General features: G+C 45.7%; 1 protein-coding gene across 7 annotated transcripts in view; it reads right to left on the reverse strand.

The window, feature by feature from the left end:
* The window catches only part of GCGR (glucagon receptor), a 202,511-nt gene that overhangs the window by 84,241 nt on the left and 100,397 nt on the right, over window positions 1-17,873 (reverse strand). For 4 of the 7 annotated variants that reach the window (XM_029599090.1, XM_029599089.1, XM_029599088.1 and 1 more), the window contains exons 2-5: window positions 15,061-15,222; window positions 14,674-14,770; window positions 14,153-14,260; window positions 13,879-14,000 (exon numbers count right to left, since the gene is read on the reverse strand). In XM_029599090.1, the coding sequence (XP_029454950.1) occupies window positions 13,879-14,000; window positions 14,153-14,260; window positions 14,674-14,770; window positions 15,061-15,114 (381 nt within the window). In that variant the 5' untranslated portion in view covers window positions 15,115-15,222. Of the gene's footprint in view, window positions 1-13,878; window positions 14,001-14,152; window positions 14,261-14,673; window positions 14,771-15,060; window positions 15,223-17,873 lie in introns of those variants that run through there. The other 3 variants (XM_029599085.1, XM_029599086.1, XM_029599091.1) reach the window with 3 other exon arrangements.

Below are 17,873 nucleotides of genomic sequence, written 5' to 3' on the forward strand. Positions count from 1 at the left end.
GGACGAACTTCATCTGGGAATGGACTCCAGGAGAGACGGAGACAGGGAACTGAAGTTCAAGAGGGGGGACTTGACACTTGGAGCTGAAGACGAGGATTTGGCACTTGGAACTGAAGACAAGGACTTGGTACTTGGAACTGAAGATGAAGGCAGGAGCAAGGAGCTCCGAGGACCTGGACACGGGTCAAGGGAAAGCTCGGAGGTGGGACTCAGAGCCAGGTATCCAGAGATGGAATCCTGAGCCAGGACACTGAGACAGGACTCAGTGAAGGAGAGTTAAAAGCCAGGAACCTCAGGAGACTTGCACATCCATGAAGACATCCAGAGACGAAGGACGAGAAGACATCATGCTTACACAGCCATGGAGACATCCGGAGACGAAGGATAAGAAGACATCACGGGAACAAGAACGAGGCATCCAAGACAGAAGATGCCAGGCAAGAACAGAAGACGGAAGTCCAGATAGAGCAGAACACAGAGTCCAGGAAGGACTGCTCCCAAGAAGCAAGCTCCTTGCCAAGGCGAGGTTGAAGAGTCAACTGAGCCCTTAAGTAGGGCTGGAAGGACTACGCCCAGGGAGGAGTCTCCAAGGGGCCACACTTGTGCTGGCCCTTTAAGTAGGGAAGAGAGCAGCGGGCCTGCCCCCTAGGAGGAACAAGAACAGGAAGTCCAGGACCCTGGACAGCGGCATCCCTGCCGCTGCCCTGCAGGAGGAAGCTGGGCCTAAGGGCAGGCCCTGATGTGGCGGCAGTGTCCTGCCGCTGAAGAGGAGCAAGGCCGCGGCTCCTGCCGTTGTGAAGGCCCAGTGTCAGCGGCTCCAGGCCATATGGGAGGAGGGCGAAGTCCACGGCTCCTGCCGTGGTGAAGGCCTGGCATCGGCTGCAAGGTGGCGGCCTCCGGGCCGTGAAGGTAAGAGGCAGCTCGTGGCTCCAGCCACGGGCCACATCGCAACATTGAACAGTGTCTCATTATTTTTGAGCCACATATTCTTCCCTTTGATTTATCTTTTAGAACATCATATGTTAAAGATAGCTTACTAATACATACTAAATTGGAGCATACAGAGAACTTTCAATGAGGAAAACGTTTGCGTTTTATCAATTTTCCTAAGACTTGATTACTTTCACTATTTGAGTTGTTTACGAAATATTTAATTGAAATATTGGGATATTTTGTTGATAGAATTTCTGTAATCGCCATCATATATTATATCCCAACCAGGAAGAAGTTTGTGAATGAGGAGGCTAGGGGTTTTGATTCTCTTTCTTCTAATGAGTCTAACCTTTATTTTATTTATTTAGGTTTTTTATATACCGGCATTCATGATACAATCACATCATGCTGGTTTACATCTGAAACAGGGGTGCACAATAACTTCAAACTAATGAGTCTAACCTTTCTTCATTTCTTGAGTCATCTGTTCCCAAGGGGATGTTGATGACATCCCCTTGGGAACCACTTTAATGGTTTTCTTTTTCCCTTGAGAGTGACAAAGATGAGATTTTTCGAAAGTATTTTCCTAAGAAAGTTATCATTTTCTGTAGGAAGAAAGTCTGAGTTTTCCCTGATGTTTCTCATGTCACCCAAACTCAAAGAAAACACTTTTTGCAGTTGAGACAAAGTTTTAGCACTAGGGGCTACCTTCTTTTTAAAATATCCCTGAAAGTGCTTAGTTACTTTTCAAAAGAATAAGTTTATCTTCTTCTTGGAAATGATTTTTGAATGATAAGACTAATATATGATATATTTGTAAGGGATTGTGGGATATGTCTTACTGTAGATTATATATAAATGGACATTGCCTCCCTCTACTATATTTATATGTTGCTTATGAGTATATTCTTTAAATGCACTCCCATGTTGTGGGCTAGAAAATGATGCGCTATTGAAGTGTTTTTTCCTATTATTTTTATTATCTTTTTCCTTTTTTTCATACTTCCATATTTTTTATTGTAATAATCAAGTAAACTTGAAGTGGGAATACTTCCCGAGCTTCCATACCACTATTGTTCTGAGGCATGATTATTTCCAGTTTGAGACTTTTATGGCCCATCAGGCCAGCCCAGATTTCATGAAGATACCTCCTCTGGAAGCCTCTCCACAGGACAATGTGAACTTATACAACTTGGAGTCAAAGATACCCAGCCATGGAGGCAGCACCAGAGAAGAATTCTCAAGAGCTCCCAGTATTTAGAGATTGACATGAACAGAATTCTACTAAAGACAAAAAGGAAAAAGCATGCCAAGGACTTTGTATGGTGATATGGATCAGAAGGAACCGTGGGTATTCCAGGAAACCTTAATGAGTCCCCAAAGAGAGTAGGTGAAAGTAACCATGAAGAGGTTAAGCAAGGCATATTTCAAAGTAGTTCCCTTGAGTTTGGCTGGAGGCATGTACAGATGTTGGAGGGGAAAGAAGTCTCTGGCCTAGTGGTCCCCATACCCTCCTCTAGGAAAAGAAATGGCCAGTCCCATGTCAGGGTGGGTAAGGAAAATAGGAATGGTGATTCATTTTCCCATTAGTTAACCCAGGTAGAGGGCAGACACTCGACCTGACAAGGTCAAGCTGAGAGGGAAGGTATGTAGACCTTCCTTAAAAGTCCAAGATCAGTCATTTAGTCACTTTATGGTCCACAAGGGAATCCTGATTGCAGAACATTTCCCAGGGGAGAGAGATAAGAAGGCCAGGCCTCCAAGAGGAAAGCAGGCCCCAGATGAGAGCAGAAGAAAGCAAGATTTATGCTAAAACTACTTATCTTTAAACTGCTGTGTTTCTGTTTCCAGCACTGCTGAGGTAAGCAGGCTTCTGTTTTGTTAATTTGCTTGTAAATAATAAAAGTCTGTAGAAGAATAGCTAGAGTCCAGCCTGTTCTGTCCTGCAGCAAGTCAAAGACTGTGCTTGGTGGATGGTTCTTAGGTTCAGGTAACTGACACATTGGGGGCTTGCCAGGGGTCGTCTCATTCCCTGTTCCAATTGCTGTGTTCTCCCCTCAGGATACGGGAAGAACAAATCAAGAGACCCTATCATTTGTTCCTGTTAATATCACTCTTGAGGTTGTTCAGTAGGTAGTTACCCAAACAGAAAATATATTATTAGACTATTTCCCAACTATGGAATTTTTCTAAAGGCGTTGAAATTAAGCTGGATGAGCATGAAAGAAGACTGGGAGAATTAGAAAACCCATTTTTTTTTATTTTATTAGAGGTCAAGTATTTTCCTTATAGGCTTCCAATAAGCCTCCACAATAATCCTGAGTGGATGGAAAATAGGATAAGAGCTAAAAATCTTTGGATATTGAACTTTCCTATTACTTGACTATTGTCAGCACAGGAATTGTTTAAAACATTCCTTGGGGTATTTCTATTGATCTCTCAGGAGAAAGAATTGCCTCTTTCCAGGATTTATTATATTCCAACAATGAAGAGGAGTGAGAATGGTGAAGAGGGAGGTCTGGATGTAAAGACATCTTTGGTTAATGTAGATCTATCTGCTTTTTTTTGAGACCTCTCAAGATTCGATACCTTCATGGGCCACACTTCCCTGATGTTTTCCAAGTAACTCAATTGAGAAGGAAGGCTTTCCTTCAGAAGAAACAAGTCTTGGCGCTTGGGACATCTTACCTACTAATATTTTCTTGTAAATTTATTGTGTGTTATCAAAGGAACAAGTTTGTCTTCTTTGATCCTCTTCAATTAGATATATTTCTCTTGGATAAAAATCTTAAGGAGTGGAGGAGTAGCCTACTGGTTAGAGCAATGGACTACAAACCAGTGAAGCCAGGGTCCAAATCCCACTACCGCTCCTTGAGACCATAGGCAAGTCATTTCACCCTCCACTGGGAGATTTATCAAGCTACAATAGGGCTATAATGTGCATTAAAAAGCATTGATTTATTTCTCATTTCTTATGTACCGCATATCAGATAACAGACATGGCCAGAGCAGTTCACAATAAAACACAATTAAAATACAATCAATGTATACATACATATAATCAAATAAGAACAAAAAGTTCTTAATACATAAAAAAACCTAAAGGAAAGCTTTTCAGCACAATCTATATATCCAGGCTATGATGGGAAAAGCCAAGCCTTGACCTTCTTCCTAAACTTAGGTTAATTCTGTTCCACCCTCACCTTCAATGGGACCGAATTCCATAACTCTGGGCCACAGACTGAAAACATTCTTTTCCTGTTTATTACTTTACGGATGTCTTGTCTAGATGGAACCAACACCAAAGCGGCCGATTTGGAGCATAAATTATGAGCCGGGATATAACTCTATCATGTGATATAGCCCTATTGTGCAATTATCGCATGATACTTGTGCCTGAAACCCACCCCTATTACAATGAGCTGCTATGCATGATATTTGCATGCATGAATTTTGCAAATCCATGCAAATCAGTTCATGTATAACTAATCCTATGTAAATAAAATAACACAGTTTAGAAATTTCTCAGCCACAATATTTTATCTCACTTTTGGCAGAAACAGTATTTTACCGCAGGAGCACGGAGTCCCTAATGCAAGGTCCCAATGCTCCCATGGTATAATTATAGGGCCATGCAGCCGAACATGACCCACCCCCCAAAAGTTTTCAAAACGTCAACTGGGGGTCTTACTAGATACCTCCCCCGCCCATCCCGGAGCCGCATGATGGGGCAAACACCAGTTGGTGCCTGTTTGGAAAATAGCACCCACCAGGCCTGGGCTAGGGGGCACCCCAGGCCCACCTACTGGCCACCAATGATTATCTTAAAGGTAAAGGAGTGTCAGGTGGAGGGTCATGTGATGCAGTGAGCCAGATGGTTCAGTCTTGGAACGACTCCTGGTGTTGCCCCCCGAAAACCGAAACAAAGAGCCCTTAAATTGGCTGCCTGGTCGGCGATTTTATAAGTGAGCAGCCTGTGAATATCCGAGGATTGCATTCGTTGAGAGAATGAATTTAAGGATGGCTGCAAAACCGGTAAAAAAAGACAAAACTAAGAGTAGAGAGTCAGAACCTAAAATGGCCGACACACGCGGTGGACCAGAAGGTACGGGCCTTGACGACCTAACGATATCCCGGCTCATGGAAGCGATGCTAAAGGGGCTCGAGCCCAAATTTGAAGGTATTTCGGAAAATTTTCAACTTCTTAAAGAAGCCATGGGAGATATTGGGAAAAGATTAGATATTGGAAAAGGACGGATCGCGGCAGCAGAAGAGGACGCACAGGCGCTCACCGCTCGAGTGAATACCCTTGAAACCGAAATGCAAGCGGCGGTGAATAAGGTGGAAGACCTGGAGAATCAAGCTAGAAGAAACAACTTAAAATTCCTTGGTCTTCCTGAGACCAAGGTGAGGGAGAGTTGAAAGGGATGTTGGAGGGATGGCTACCACAAGCACTTCAAATCCCGGAGCTAGCCAGCAAATTGTCAATTGAAAGAGCACAGAGGCTAGGGCCAAGACGTGATACAGAACGTAGGCCCCGACTAGTAATTGCAAGATTCTTAGACTGGACCCAAAAGACAATGATTTCGAAGCTTTCAGAAGCAGAGAGAACTCAATTATCAGGATCAGAAGATAATTATTTTTCAGGACTTTTCTGCAGCGGTTGCTGCAAAAAGGAAGCTTTTTTCATCTACATGCCAAGACTTATATAACAAAATTATTAGATTTTCTCTGTTATTTCCCGCAACACTGAAAGTTTGGAGAGACGGAAATGTATTCACATTCGAGGGACCGGATAAAGCTGCGGAGTGGATGGCAAATTTGGGCGGACAGCGTTGAAGGGACTGAGAATCACCGGATCATTGCAGTCACGAATAACACGCAGTATCCATAATACGTATGGTTAGCTGCGGAGAGACTGTGGGATGTGAGATCTTACTTTTCTAAAGTTTAATGTTTCATATTAATATCAGCTCAGAAGTTTAATGAAGGGGCTTGGGAGAACCATAGGTTCTCCCAAGCCCCTTCAGGGTGTTGCCTCCCACAGCCCCTAAAAGGGCTGCGGGAGGCAACACCCGAACGCATAGTCACTGACCTCATGCCCCGATTTCGAGGGGCCATTGTTCTATGGTTGTTAATAAGGGTTTGTGGGGATATGGGGAATAGTGGATGTACAGTAGGGGATGGGGGGAGCGGGTAGGGGAAGGAAGGAGGGACATTTCGAGGAGGAGGGTAGGGTTTACTAATATTGTTGGGAGAGGGGTGCTCTTTCTACTAGCTGGAAAAGTAAGTATAAGATGGAGACTTTCCTGGGTATACTTGATTCAAGAGGAGGGAGGACTGGAGGTCATGGCTGGGAGGCCTTCAGTCTCACTATGGCAGAGTCCACAGGAAAATATGCGAGGCGTTCACATGGGGGATGGGTAAGATACATTTTTACATGTGGAACGTAGGGGGACTGACTACACTTATTAAGCGTCAGAAAGTGTTGAGTACCTTGAATAGACAAAAGGCTGAAATTGTGGCGTTACAAGAAACACACCTCTCAGATCTTAAAAGTCAAAAATTAAAAAGAAGTTGGGTAGGGCAATGTTTTTTTGCTTCTGCAGTGGGTCGCAAAGCTGGACTGGTTATTCTAGTACATAAAAATGTCCGTTTTGAGCTCACGCAGCAAATCACTGATGATACTGGTAGAATCTTAATACTCATAGGGAAGTTGCGAGGAAAGGAAATGACTATAGGTGCCACATATGTGCCGAATGAGTATTCTCATCCATTTTTTCAAAGCCTAGTGGGAAGGTTGATCCCTATTCAGACTGGTCCGTTAATACTTATGGGGGATTTTAACTGTGTACATGAGAATAGCTTAGACAGATCCCAAACGCGTCCCCATAGCAAGTCCTTGAAGGATAGGGGTATAGAATATCTATGCACAGAACTTCACCTCCTAGACATATGGCGCACTCTGCATCCCACTGAACGGGATTATACCCATGTATCGAGGGCCCATGCCAGTATGTCCAGGATAGATTATATTCTGGTGTCAGAGACATTGTTTCCTAAAGCTCAGCAAGCGTGCATTGGGAACGTAGCGGTTTCTGACCATGCTATGGTATGGTTGGATCTTATGTAGGATAAGCTTAAGGCAACTAGAATATGGAGATTCCCGTCACAGTTAGCTGATGATATCAAATTTCAGGAATACCTCAGAAAACAGTGGCATGAATATGAGACCAACAACAGGGAGCACTTAGACGACCCAAGTCTATTCTGGGAAGCAAGCAAGGCAGTTCTAAGGGGGGCTATAACGTCTTATCAGATAGCTCAATCCAAAGCTATGCATAAAAACATCATACTCTTAGAACAGAGATTAGGAATTGCGAAACATAATTTAGCGCAACATAAGACTGAGGGGAACCAGAAGGTGTACAATGACCTCTTGACCATGTTAAATACGATGTTACACACAAGAGCGCAAAAATTGATACATAAAGGAGCGAATAAATTCTTTCAATATGGAAATAAGACTGGGAGATTATTAGCTAATTTAGTACGGATGCAAAGGGGCAAAACCTATATTGACAAATTGAGAAACGAGCAGGGTCTTCCTATCACATCCAGCTCTGAAGTGTGTGCGAAATTTAGGTCTTTTTATGAGGCACTTTATACAGATGACAGAACAGGTGGTACTAGAGAGGAGGATGAATTCTTCAGTGATATCTCTTTACCCCAGGTTACAGCAGAACAGTTGGAGTGCTTGAATGCACCTATTACGTTGGCAGAACTTATGGCAGTCATAAAGGGGAGTAAGAGAAATAAGGCACCGGGTCCTGATGGACTAAGTGCCGAATATTACAAAGTCTTGCTACACCAAGCATTAGGGGCCCTGTTTGGGGGTGACGAAAGCGTTCATTACTGTGCTAGAAAAACCGGGAAAAGATTTGTCAGTTCCTTCCTCTTGTAGGCCAATTTTGTTATTAAACTTTGAGGCAAAATTATTTGCCAAAATTATGGCGGATCGTCTAAGCGTACCCTCGATCATTATGGCCAAACAGGCAGGATTTGTTAAGGGGAGGACTATTAGTGCAAACATGACTAAGATACTCATTGCCATGGACACATGTCAGAGACGGGGAAGGGAGGCTATAGTGGTGGGCTTCGATTCGGAAAAGGCCTTCAATAGGGTCTCTTGGCCCTATCTTTTCTCAGTCATGGCCCGGTATGGCTTAAAAGGTGACATAGTAGAGTCTATCGCCATGCTATATACTGAACCGCATTCAGCGATATGTGCGAATGGGCATGTCTCTGAAGACTTTCGTCTATATAGAGGTACGAGGCAGGGCTGCCCACTATCCCCACTATTGTATATGTTGTCAATAGATCCGCTATTACGGAAGATAGAGGCGGATCCGAGGATAACTGGGTTTAAGACGGGTTGCCATGATTTTACAGTTTCTGCATTTGCAGATGACATACTGGTATTTTTAACTGATCCCCAGGTGTCTTTACCATGTGTGCTTCAACATCAGCATGATTTTGGTACCTTTGCAGGGTTAAAGATTAACACTGACAAATCTGAAGCCATGGCCCTGGGCGGGAGAGTGCAATCAAACTGGGTGGGTCAGTTTCCACTGAGGTGGGTAGACTCGGACATGCGATATTTAGGGGTACGTCTGCTAAAAGACGTTCAGGCCTTGTACGGAGCAAATATAGGACCCTTACTTACAAAGATGGAACAGAAATTAAGATTATGGATGACCTTGCCCCTGTCTTTGACGGGAAAGGTATGCTTATTGAAGATGGTGGAACTGCCTAGATGGATATACGTCTTACAACAACTACCACTTTGGTTGACAAAAGCAGACCTTTCCCGCATTAATCGTATAGTTAGGGCTTATATATGGGGACCACACAAAGCAAGATTACCACTTACAACCTTAATGAAACCAAGGGTCAGGGAGGGATGAATTGCCCTAACTGGAGGGACTATAATCTGTACATGCTGCTGAGGGGCCAAGTTTTGGATGAGCCAACATCTGCCCTTGTTTCCCTGGGTAATTATTTGGGGTGGAAACAGGTAAACTTCCCTGCAGCTTTGTGCAAGTGCCCAGGCACTCCTAAGAAAGAAGAGTTGCTTACCTGTAACAGGTGTTCTCCGAGGACAGCAAGATGTTAGTCCTCACACATGGATGACATCATCAGATGGAGTCCCAATGCAGAAAACATATCAAAGTTTCTAGAACTTTGACTAGGCACACTGAACATGCACAGCATGCCCTTTACCATGCGTCCACGTGGGGTCCCTCTCCAGTCTTGTAATATAGAATTATGATTAAAATAAAAACTAGGACAAACCCAACTCCGTGGGGTGGTGGGCAGCTTTCGTGAGGACTAATATCCTGCTGTCCACGGAGAACACCTGTTACAGGTAAGTAACTCTGTTTTCTCCGAGGACAAGCAGGATGGTAGCCCTCACATATGGGTGAATCCCTAGCTACAGGCTGCTCCCCAATACAAAAGGGGACCAACAGACACCAAACTAGGTGCCAACGAGCACATCAACACCAGTGCTGTTGGTAACAGAGGGGGAGATAGCCTGAACCCAAACAACGGGCCCTAGGAGGGAGAGTTGGGTTCTACACCTCAAACAGGTTCCGAAGGTTAGACTGGCCGAAACTACTGTCGCGTCAGCCATCCCTATCCAGACAATAATGAGATGTGAATGTGTGGAGAGAATTCCACGTCGCAGCCTTGCAGATCTCCATGTGAACTGCTCACAAGTGAGCCACTGATGCTGCCATGGCTCTGACAGAATGAGTCTTTACATGATCCCTCCATGATGTAGTCCTGCCTGCGCATAACATTGGCAGGATGATTGACTGGTTAAGATGGAAATCCATCACCACCTTAGGCAGGAACTTAGGGTGTGTACTCAAGACCACCCTGTCATGGGGTCTGAAGGCTCAACTCAGCCTGTCCGCAACCACGTTCTCCATCCTAGCCAGGTACATGGTGCTGAGCACCATTCCTTGGGACAAGGCCCACGACTAGATTTGGACTGCTTCCTGATACAGGAGGTATGTCCCCATGCCCCCTGCTTGTTGATATACCACATAGCTACTTGGCTGTTGGTGTAGATCAGGACAAATTTGTTGGACAGCCAACCTCTGAAAGGTCATAGCGCATATCTGATTTCCCGAAGCTCCAGGAAGTTGATTTGACAAAAGCATTCCTAGGCGGACCAGAGACCCTAAGTTCTGAGTCCATCTACATGAGCTCTCCACCTCAGGGTGGAAGCATCCGTAGTTAGGACAATTTGGGTAGCGGGACTTTGAAACAAGATCCCCCATTCCAGATTTGAAAGTACCCGCCACCAGGACAAAGAGTCCTGGAGAGATGGGGTGACTCGGATGTACTCCTGGAGGCTCTGAGTGGCCTTGCACCACTGCGACCTCAGGGTCCATTGGACTCTGCACATGTGTAAACGTGCCAAGGGAGTAACATGGGCAGTTTCAGCCATATAGCCTAACAACCTCAACACGTGCCAGGCTGACTGCTGCTGGCTCTGTTGGATCTCTGCTGCAATGGTTGTCAAGGTGACAGCCCTCTGGTGAGACAGGAAGGCCTTGGCCTGAGCTGTGTCTAGCAGGGATCCTATGAAGTCCAAGTGAAGTGACAGGCTGAGATGGGACTTTGGATAGTTGAAAACGAACCCTAGTGATTCCAATACCCGGATGGTCAAGCACATGGACCTAATGGCTCCTGCCTGGGATGTGTTCTTGACCAGCCAATTGTCCAGAAACATGCACTCCCAGCCTGCGGAGCTGTGCTGCCACCACAGCCAGGCATTTTGTGAAGACCCATGGGCTGACACGAGCCCAAACAGCAACACCCGATACTGGAAGTGCTGTTTTCCAAAAACAAATCGAAGATTTGTCCTGTGACTGTGGAAGATCTCAATATGAGTGTAGGTCGAGGGAGCATAGCCAGCCCCTTTTTTGCAAAAGGGAGATCAAGATGCCCAGGGAAACCATCTTGAACTTTTCTTTTCTTAGAAATTTTCTCAAGGCCCTTAGGTCTAGGATGGGACGAAATCCTCCTGTTCTCTTTGGAATCAGGAAGTACCTGGAGTAGAATCCCTGTCCTCTTTGCCCTGGTGGTACAGGCTCTACTGCTCTGGTGAGCTCTGGAGAGCTCTTGATGTTCGACAGGTCCCCAAAACGGGTACAGAGGGCAATTTGGAGAGACACCCAATAGGTTCATTTGGTACCCCTGATGGACAATGGACAGAACCCACTGGCACAAGGTTATACTGGGCCCACTGGTTCACAAAGAGCCGTAGCCTTCCCCGACAAGAGGGTCCATCGTCCCATCACAACCCCATCCCCAGAGTTGACTGAGGAGCTGGGTGGGGCTTGGGGACTTTCTGCTGCCTAGGACAGCCGTGGGAGCCCTAATGATATTGACAGGAGTGAGGGGGCAGAGGATAGTACTTTCTTTGGTGAAAGAAAGACTTCCTTGGCCCTGGTCTTGCCAGCCTCCTAGAAAAGGAGAACGGGTCCTGAGTATCAGCAGAGAGTTGTTAGAGGGTTTCATAGTGGTCTCGAAGCTTGGCCACAGCATCCCTCACCCTATTGCATATCAGCAAGTTGTTCCTATACCTCTGGTCGGAGATACAAGGCCCACAGCCATGCCATTCTGCAGGCACCGATTCCCGCTGCAGACACTATCGATGCTGTCTCAACAGCATTGTAGGTTGCACGGACCTCATGTTTCCAGGCCCTTGTGCATCAGCAACATGAGGGTGTCCTGCTGCTGTTGATGCAGCTGCTTGGCTACCTCTTGCTTCCGGATGTCCCGTGAGGCAGCAATACTGGCAATAAGCATGGCGCCTTGAAACACCTTCCTCCCAAGAACATCCATCACTCTATGGTCCTTCCCTGGGGGCACCAAGGAATGAATCTGAGAGTGCTTGGGGCAGATTTGACCACCACTGACTGGTGGGGCAGCTGACGCTTATTGAATCCAGCAGCCTTCTGGACGAGGTAGACCCTGTCCGCCTTCTAATTAATAGGAGGCACTGTGAGGGGGTGTTCCTATATCCTTAGCAGCAACTCCTTAAAGATCTCATGTACCGAGACTGCCACGATCTCCTTAGCTCCACGAACTGCAGGATCTCAAGCATTTTGTGCCTGGCATCCTCCTCCATCAATAACTGAAATGGGATGGCTTCCATCATCACCCTTACAAAACCTGTGACTGTTAAGTCCTCAGGCAGAGACTTCCTTCGCTTCTCTGGAGGAAAATGTTTTGAAGGGAGATCCTTGGTGCCTTCAGAGGACTCCCCTCCAGGGGTCATAGGGTTCCTCATCCTCACTGTAAACCACAGGGGATGGGTTCGTAGGTGCTCAGCCTTCGTCCAGAAGTGCAGGCACCTGTAGAACTAGAAAGGGGCAGCAGGCCTCAGCATCTCTGCCGGCCTCAGTGGAGCTACCTCCTCAGAGGAACAAGCAATGACCACCATATCGGTAGGGGGAGGCCTCAGTGCCCCACCGGGCAACCGATGCTGCCCCAGGAACTGGCGCCAGCTGGGTCGGTAATGCACATTGAGCTTCTCCAGAAGCAGTACGAGGATGGGTGGCACCGGGTCCGATGTGGTCGATGCCACAGGACCGAAGCCCTGTAGCATCCGGTCTACCACTAGCTGGTCTCGGCAATCCCGCTCCTCCTCAAACGCTGCCGATGCCAACACTGACTGGGAGGAGGGAGGGGTGGCCAGAAACCTCTTCAGACCCTCAAGGTGGATTGGTGACTGGCATCAGGACCAATGGAGACCATCATGGACCTGCAGCACTCCTTGCTGTGGGGTCACTTCGGGGGCATTGTGGCAAAAGCCGGTGCATCCCTGTGCCTGGCACCGTGCATCGATGAGGACTGGTGCTGATGTTTCTTTGGCTTCCCTTGATGCTTGGCCCGGTCTTCCCCTGGTGCCGAGACTGATGACAAGGAATCCGACTTCCTCGACCTGGAGGAGATGAACCATTGTCTATCTCTGGCACCCCTGTCCGCCAGCATCATTGATGTTGATGGCTCGATTTCCATCAATGCAGCTCCTTGGTCATTCAATGCCAATGATGCCGATGGCGCTGACTTCTTCGACCCAAAGAACTTCTCCATCTTGTCAAGTTGAAAGCAACATCCCTTCGGGGTCATCTGGGTGCATAAGTGGCAACCCCAGATGTCATGCGATACCCCCAGGCAGAGTACACCTATCTCATGTGGATCTGTGATGGACTTGGTCCTCGGGCACGGGGGCATCGCCAAAACCAGACGTGTCCATGACGGATGAAAGAAAAGGGGCAAAAACTGAAGCCGATGATGGCAGGGTGGTGATAACCAGTGAGCACCGATGCACTGTCTCCACGGGGAATTGACTGTGAAAGGAAACTTACCCAAATCATCAAAAACCCTGACTAGGAGACGCTATGGGAGAGCACCGAAAGGGACCCGGTGACAGAACAGAGAGAAAAAAACTTGAAAAATGCGAGAAAAACCAAAGTTTTCCACAAGGCCAAAAATAGCCCAAGTAACAGTAACAGTAACAGTAACAGTGATGACGGCAGAGTGAGCTCATTCACACCACAAGGCTTACAGCTCCATTGAAAAAGAGAGACTGGAGAGGGACCCCTCATGGACACGTGATATAGGGCATGCTGGGCATGCTCAGTGTGCCTGGTCAAAGTTCTAGAAACTTTGATATACGTTTTCCGCATCGGGGCTCCATCTGATGATGTCACCTATGTGTGAGGACTACCATCCTGCTTGTCCTCGGAGAATGAAATAGTTGCATAGGAATATAAATCCTGAAAAATGTGTCCTCAAAATGCATGTTGCAACACTTGGGCTAAAACTAACAATTACAAGGAGGCCATCACTGAATCTAACCTGGGCTTGGAGTTCGTCAGTATTCATTTCGCATTCTGTGGCATCTCTCTTGTCTTGTCCATTGAGCTTGGGAAGCCACTGACCATCATGTCCACACCTCTTGTAAGCATGTCTATTCTGCACTGCGAGGAGCAGATGCACAGAGAGAGAGAGAAAGCAGGCGTGTTAGGTGAAGGGGAGGTACAAGTCCTGGCAGGACTTGGACCCTCACATCATATGTCATGGCCCTTAGCCTGTTCTTGTCTCCTGTACTGACAGACTAGAATTCTGTTACCTTTCATATACCAGGGCAGGAACGAGGGACAGGACACACTCACGGTCATGTTAGGAAGTGCATCAGGCCAGCAGGCGAAATTATCAAATGTGCGATTACAGACCAGTTCTATAGAGACATGAAGAAAGAAAGTGGAACATGAATAACATGCATCTATCTGCAGGTGCACATTTATGTTGGACATGCATCTGGTGCATGAGCATATTGGACATGTACCTATATGTGCACATGTATGTTTGGATGTATATCTATATGTGTGGACACTGGACATGTGTGTTTGGTAGACATGTATCTGTGTATGTATGTGTTTATACATGGATCTGAGATTGTACATGCACTGAACATGTCTGTACATGCATGTTTTTCTACATGTATCTATATGTACTGGATATGTATTTGTGTATGTTTGTACATTTATCTTCATGTGGGCATGTACAGAGAACATGTATTTATATGTGTGTATACATTGACATATGTCTGTATGTTCATATACATATCTGTGCTTATTGCTGGACTTTCACCTGTTGAAGCTGGATCCCGGGACATGTTTTTTTGACACTCATCTTCATACTGTTTCCATTTCTCAAAGAGAGAATCCATGATCTGGGCTGAGGGGCCCTATAGGAACATAGAAAGGCATTCTGTAAGTCGGATCCAGAATGAGGTACCTGAGGAAGCCTCGGCTACATATGACAAAGGCTGCATTAGGCATCATCAGATCCCTTGTGGGTAGCTAGAATCCTGTCAGTCTGTGGGTCTTGCTCCTGGAACGAGGTGGGACAGTTCCTGACTACAATTCAAGCACTGCAGGGAAGCTGTTCCTACAAAAAGCTAAATAGGGAGCCTCAAATATAAAAGCTTCAAGTCTGAACAGAAAAAGAGCAAGAGTCCCACAGAGCAGAAAATACCTGGCAGAAAAAGACGAGTACCAGCAGGATACTGTGAAGAAAGAGCCGGCACATCCCTCCACAGGACTGAAGTACCACATCAGGAGAGCCCCAGGAGACCTCGTCACACCAAAACCTCTGGACAGGAACAGCTTCTCAGCCCTTGGCACCTCAGAGAAACTCCTGTGCAGACCAAAACGCCGCAGTAGAAGATTGTGGCAAGAGAACATTTTATGACAGCAATTGAACAGAACCTATTGAGGTCGATATTATCACCATTTGTCCAGCTAAGTTTGGATTTAGCTGAACAAATGGGGTGGGATTTGAAAATCTTCCGCTCTAACTGGCTCTGAGTTAGCTAGATACGTTTTAGTCAGATAGATAAAAAAAAGTTATCCAGCTAACTCGGGGGTGGAGCGTGGCTTTTCGGGATGGAGTTAACTATCTTGATAAGTTAGCTGGATAATGCCACTTTTTCAACATCATCCAGCTAACACAGCCATAAACTTATCCAGCAGACATCTTAAAGATAGCTGGGGATGTTCAGCAGTACACTCGCGCCACTGAATATCCCGCCAAAGCTAGCCAGGTCAGTTTATCTGGCTAACTTTGCTAACTGGATTGTGGCTGAAAATGCACCCCACTATCAAGCAGAGGTTCCTGCATGTCAGTGCCCAGCAACAGGAATGGTAAAATATCCAAGTTCTGTACTCTGTGGGATATTTCGATACCCCACATCCCACTAATCCATATCACACAGCATCACACCCTACCCATGTCCATATCACAAAGACTGAGCTCACTAAAGCACTACACCACAGTCCACGCATCCATATTAGATAGCCTGAGCTTACAGCCCACATCATGCCACACCTCACAAATCCATACCACACAGTCAGGCCGATACAGTAAAGTTCGCAGGAGAGCGGGCGAGCACACAGGCCACTCTCCTGTGCGCGCGATTCACAAAAAAAAAATAAAATTAAAATTAGGGCCCGCGGTAAAAAGAAGCGCTAGGGACACTAGCGCGTCCCTAGCGCCTCTTTTTTGACAGGAGCGGCGGCTGTCAGCAAGTTTGACAGCCGACGCTCAATTTTGCCGGTGTCGGTTCTCAAATCCACTGACAGCCACGGGTTCGGAAACCGGATGCCAGCAAAATTGAGCGTCCAGTTTTCAACCTGCGAGCCGCGGGCCGATTTTACTTTTTTTTTTTTTTTTTAAATTATTTTTTACTTTGGAACCTCCAACTTAATATCGCCATGATATTAAGTCAGAGGGTGTACAGAAAAGCAGTTTTTACCTCTTTTCTGTACACTTTCCTGATGCCGGCAGAAATTAACGCCTACCTTTGGGTAGGCGCTAATTTCTGAAAGTAAAATGTGCGGCTTGGCTGCACATTTTACTTAGTGAATCGCGCGGGAATAACTAATAGGGCCATCAACATGCATTTGCATGTTGCGGGCGCTATTAGTTTCGGGGGGGGGGGGGGGGGGGGGGGGGTTGGACGCGCGTTTTCGATGCGCTATTACCCCATACTGAATAAGGGGTAAAGCTAGCGCTTCGAAAACGCGCGTCCAAACACGGGTTAACAGTGCGCTCTGCTGGAGTGCACTGTACTGTATCAGCCCGAGTATGAGCTCATTACAACAGTTATGGTGTAGGGACACTGACCCAGGGTGACATCCTTGTCTATTATTTTAAATAACCTGAGACTGATCCATCTCTCATAAATGTGTCTGATCTCTTTCTGTTCCCAGTTATAGGATTTCCCTCCGCAGCCTCCTGAGGCACTGGCAATGACTTGCACAGGCTGACTCTGTGTTATGTGACGACGTACTGCTCTGTGTGTGAAACACCTGCCATTTGACAGTTTCATCAGGTGCTACCTAGTACTCACATTATAGAATGTAGTGATTGATAGTTTTCTCAACTTTCAGGAATTTATATACCGGCATAGTGATGATATCCAATTTGTTCATATACCCTCTCTTAATTCCTAACTTTCTATTGCCTATTGACTAGTGCTGCACACCAAGCTAGAGCTTTTTTGAGAATTTTTATTGAACTTGTAGCACAAAAACCAAAAGAAATATTGATCAAGAAATTAAGCAAATTAAGACACATTCTCAATACACTGTATCAAAAATAACAGCAAATAGACAATCAAGCTAGTGTTTTTACAGAATTGTCCACAAAGACTCCAAAAGCTTTCCTGAGCAGAAATGGCCACTCTGAAGCCTTTTATCATGCAGAAAAAGTTTGGATTACTTTTCCCAATGTGTATTACTTTGAGGCACTCTTGGTTAGAAGCTCACATCTGTGATGTGCCTGTTTTGTTGTGTCTGTAGTATATTATGGTTATGGATATTTTTATGCATTTGTTTATTGCTAATGATGCAGTTTGTGGGGGGTTTAACATTTATGTCTATTGTTGTTACTATAACTCATTATAGATATAGATATTTTATGTATGATTTATTGTTATTAATGCTTATTTATGGTTTTATTGTAGATGTTTGGGTTGTATGTTACCTAGTGCATTATGTGGTTATAAGGTTTAGAAATCCAATAAAATAAACAAATGTCTCTGGTTGGAACAGGTCTTTTATTGGGAGCTGAAGTCTGTGATGTTTTGGGTTGGAGCATCTCTTTGGTTGGTAGATGGTTTGTGATGTCTCCGGGTTGAAGTATTTATTTGATTGATCATAGATTATCATAATAATAATGTGGTTTGGTTGTGAATAAACATTGACCGGAAGTCTGTGGGAAAAACAGATCTAACAGTTTGTATAATACTAAATAAACCCTGATCACCTGACCTGCTCTCTGACTAA

Source organism: Rhinatrema bivittatum, chromosome 4, assembly GCF_901001135.1.
Source record: "Rhinatrema bivittatum chromosome 4, aRhiBiv1.1, whole genome shotgun sequence".
Lineage (NCBI taxonomy): Eukaryota > Metazoa > Chordata > Amphibia > Gymnophiona > Rhinatrematidae > Rhinatrema > Rhinatrema bivittatum.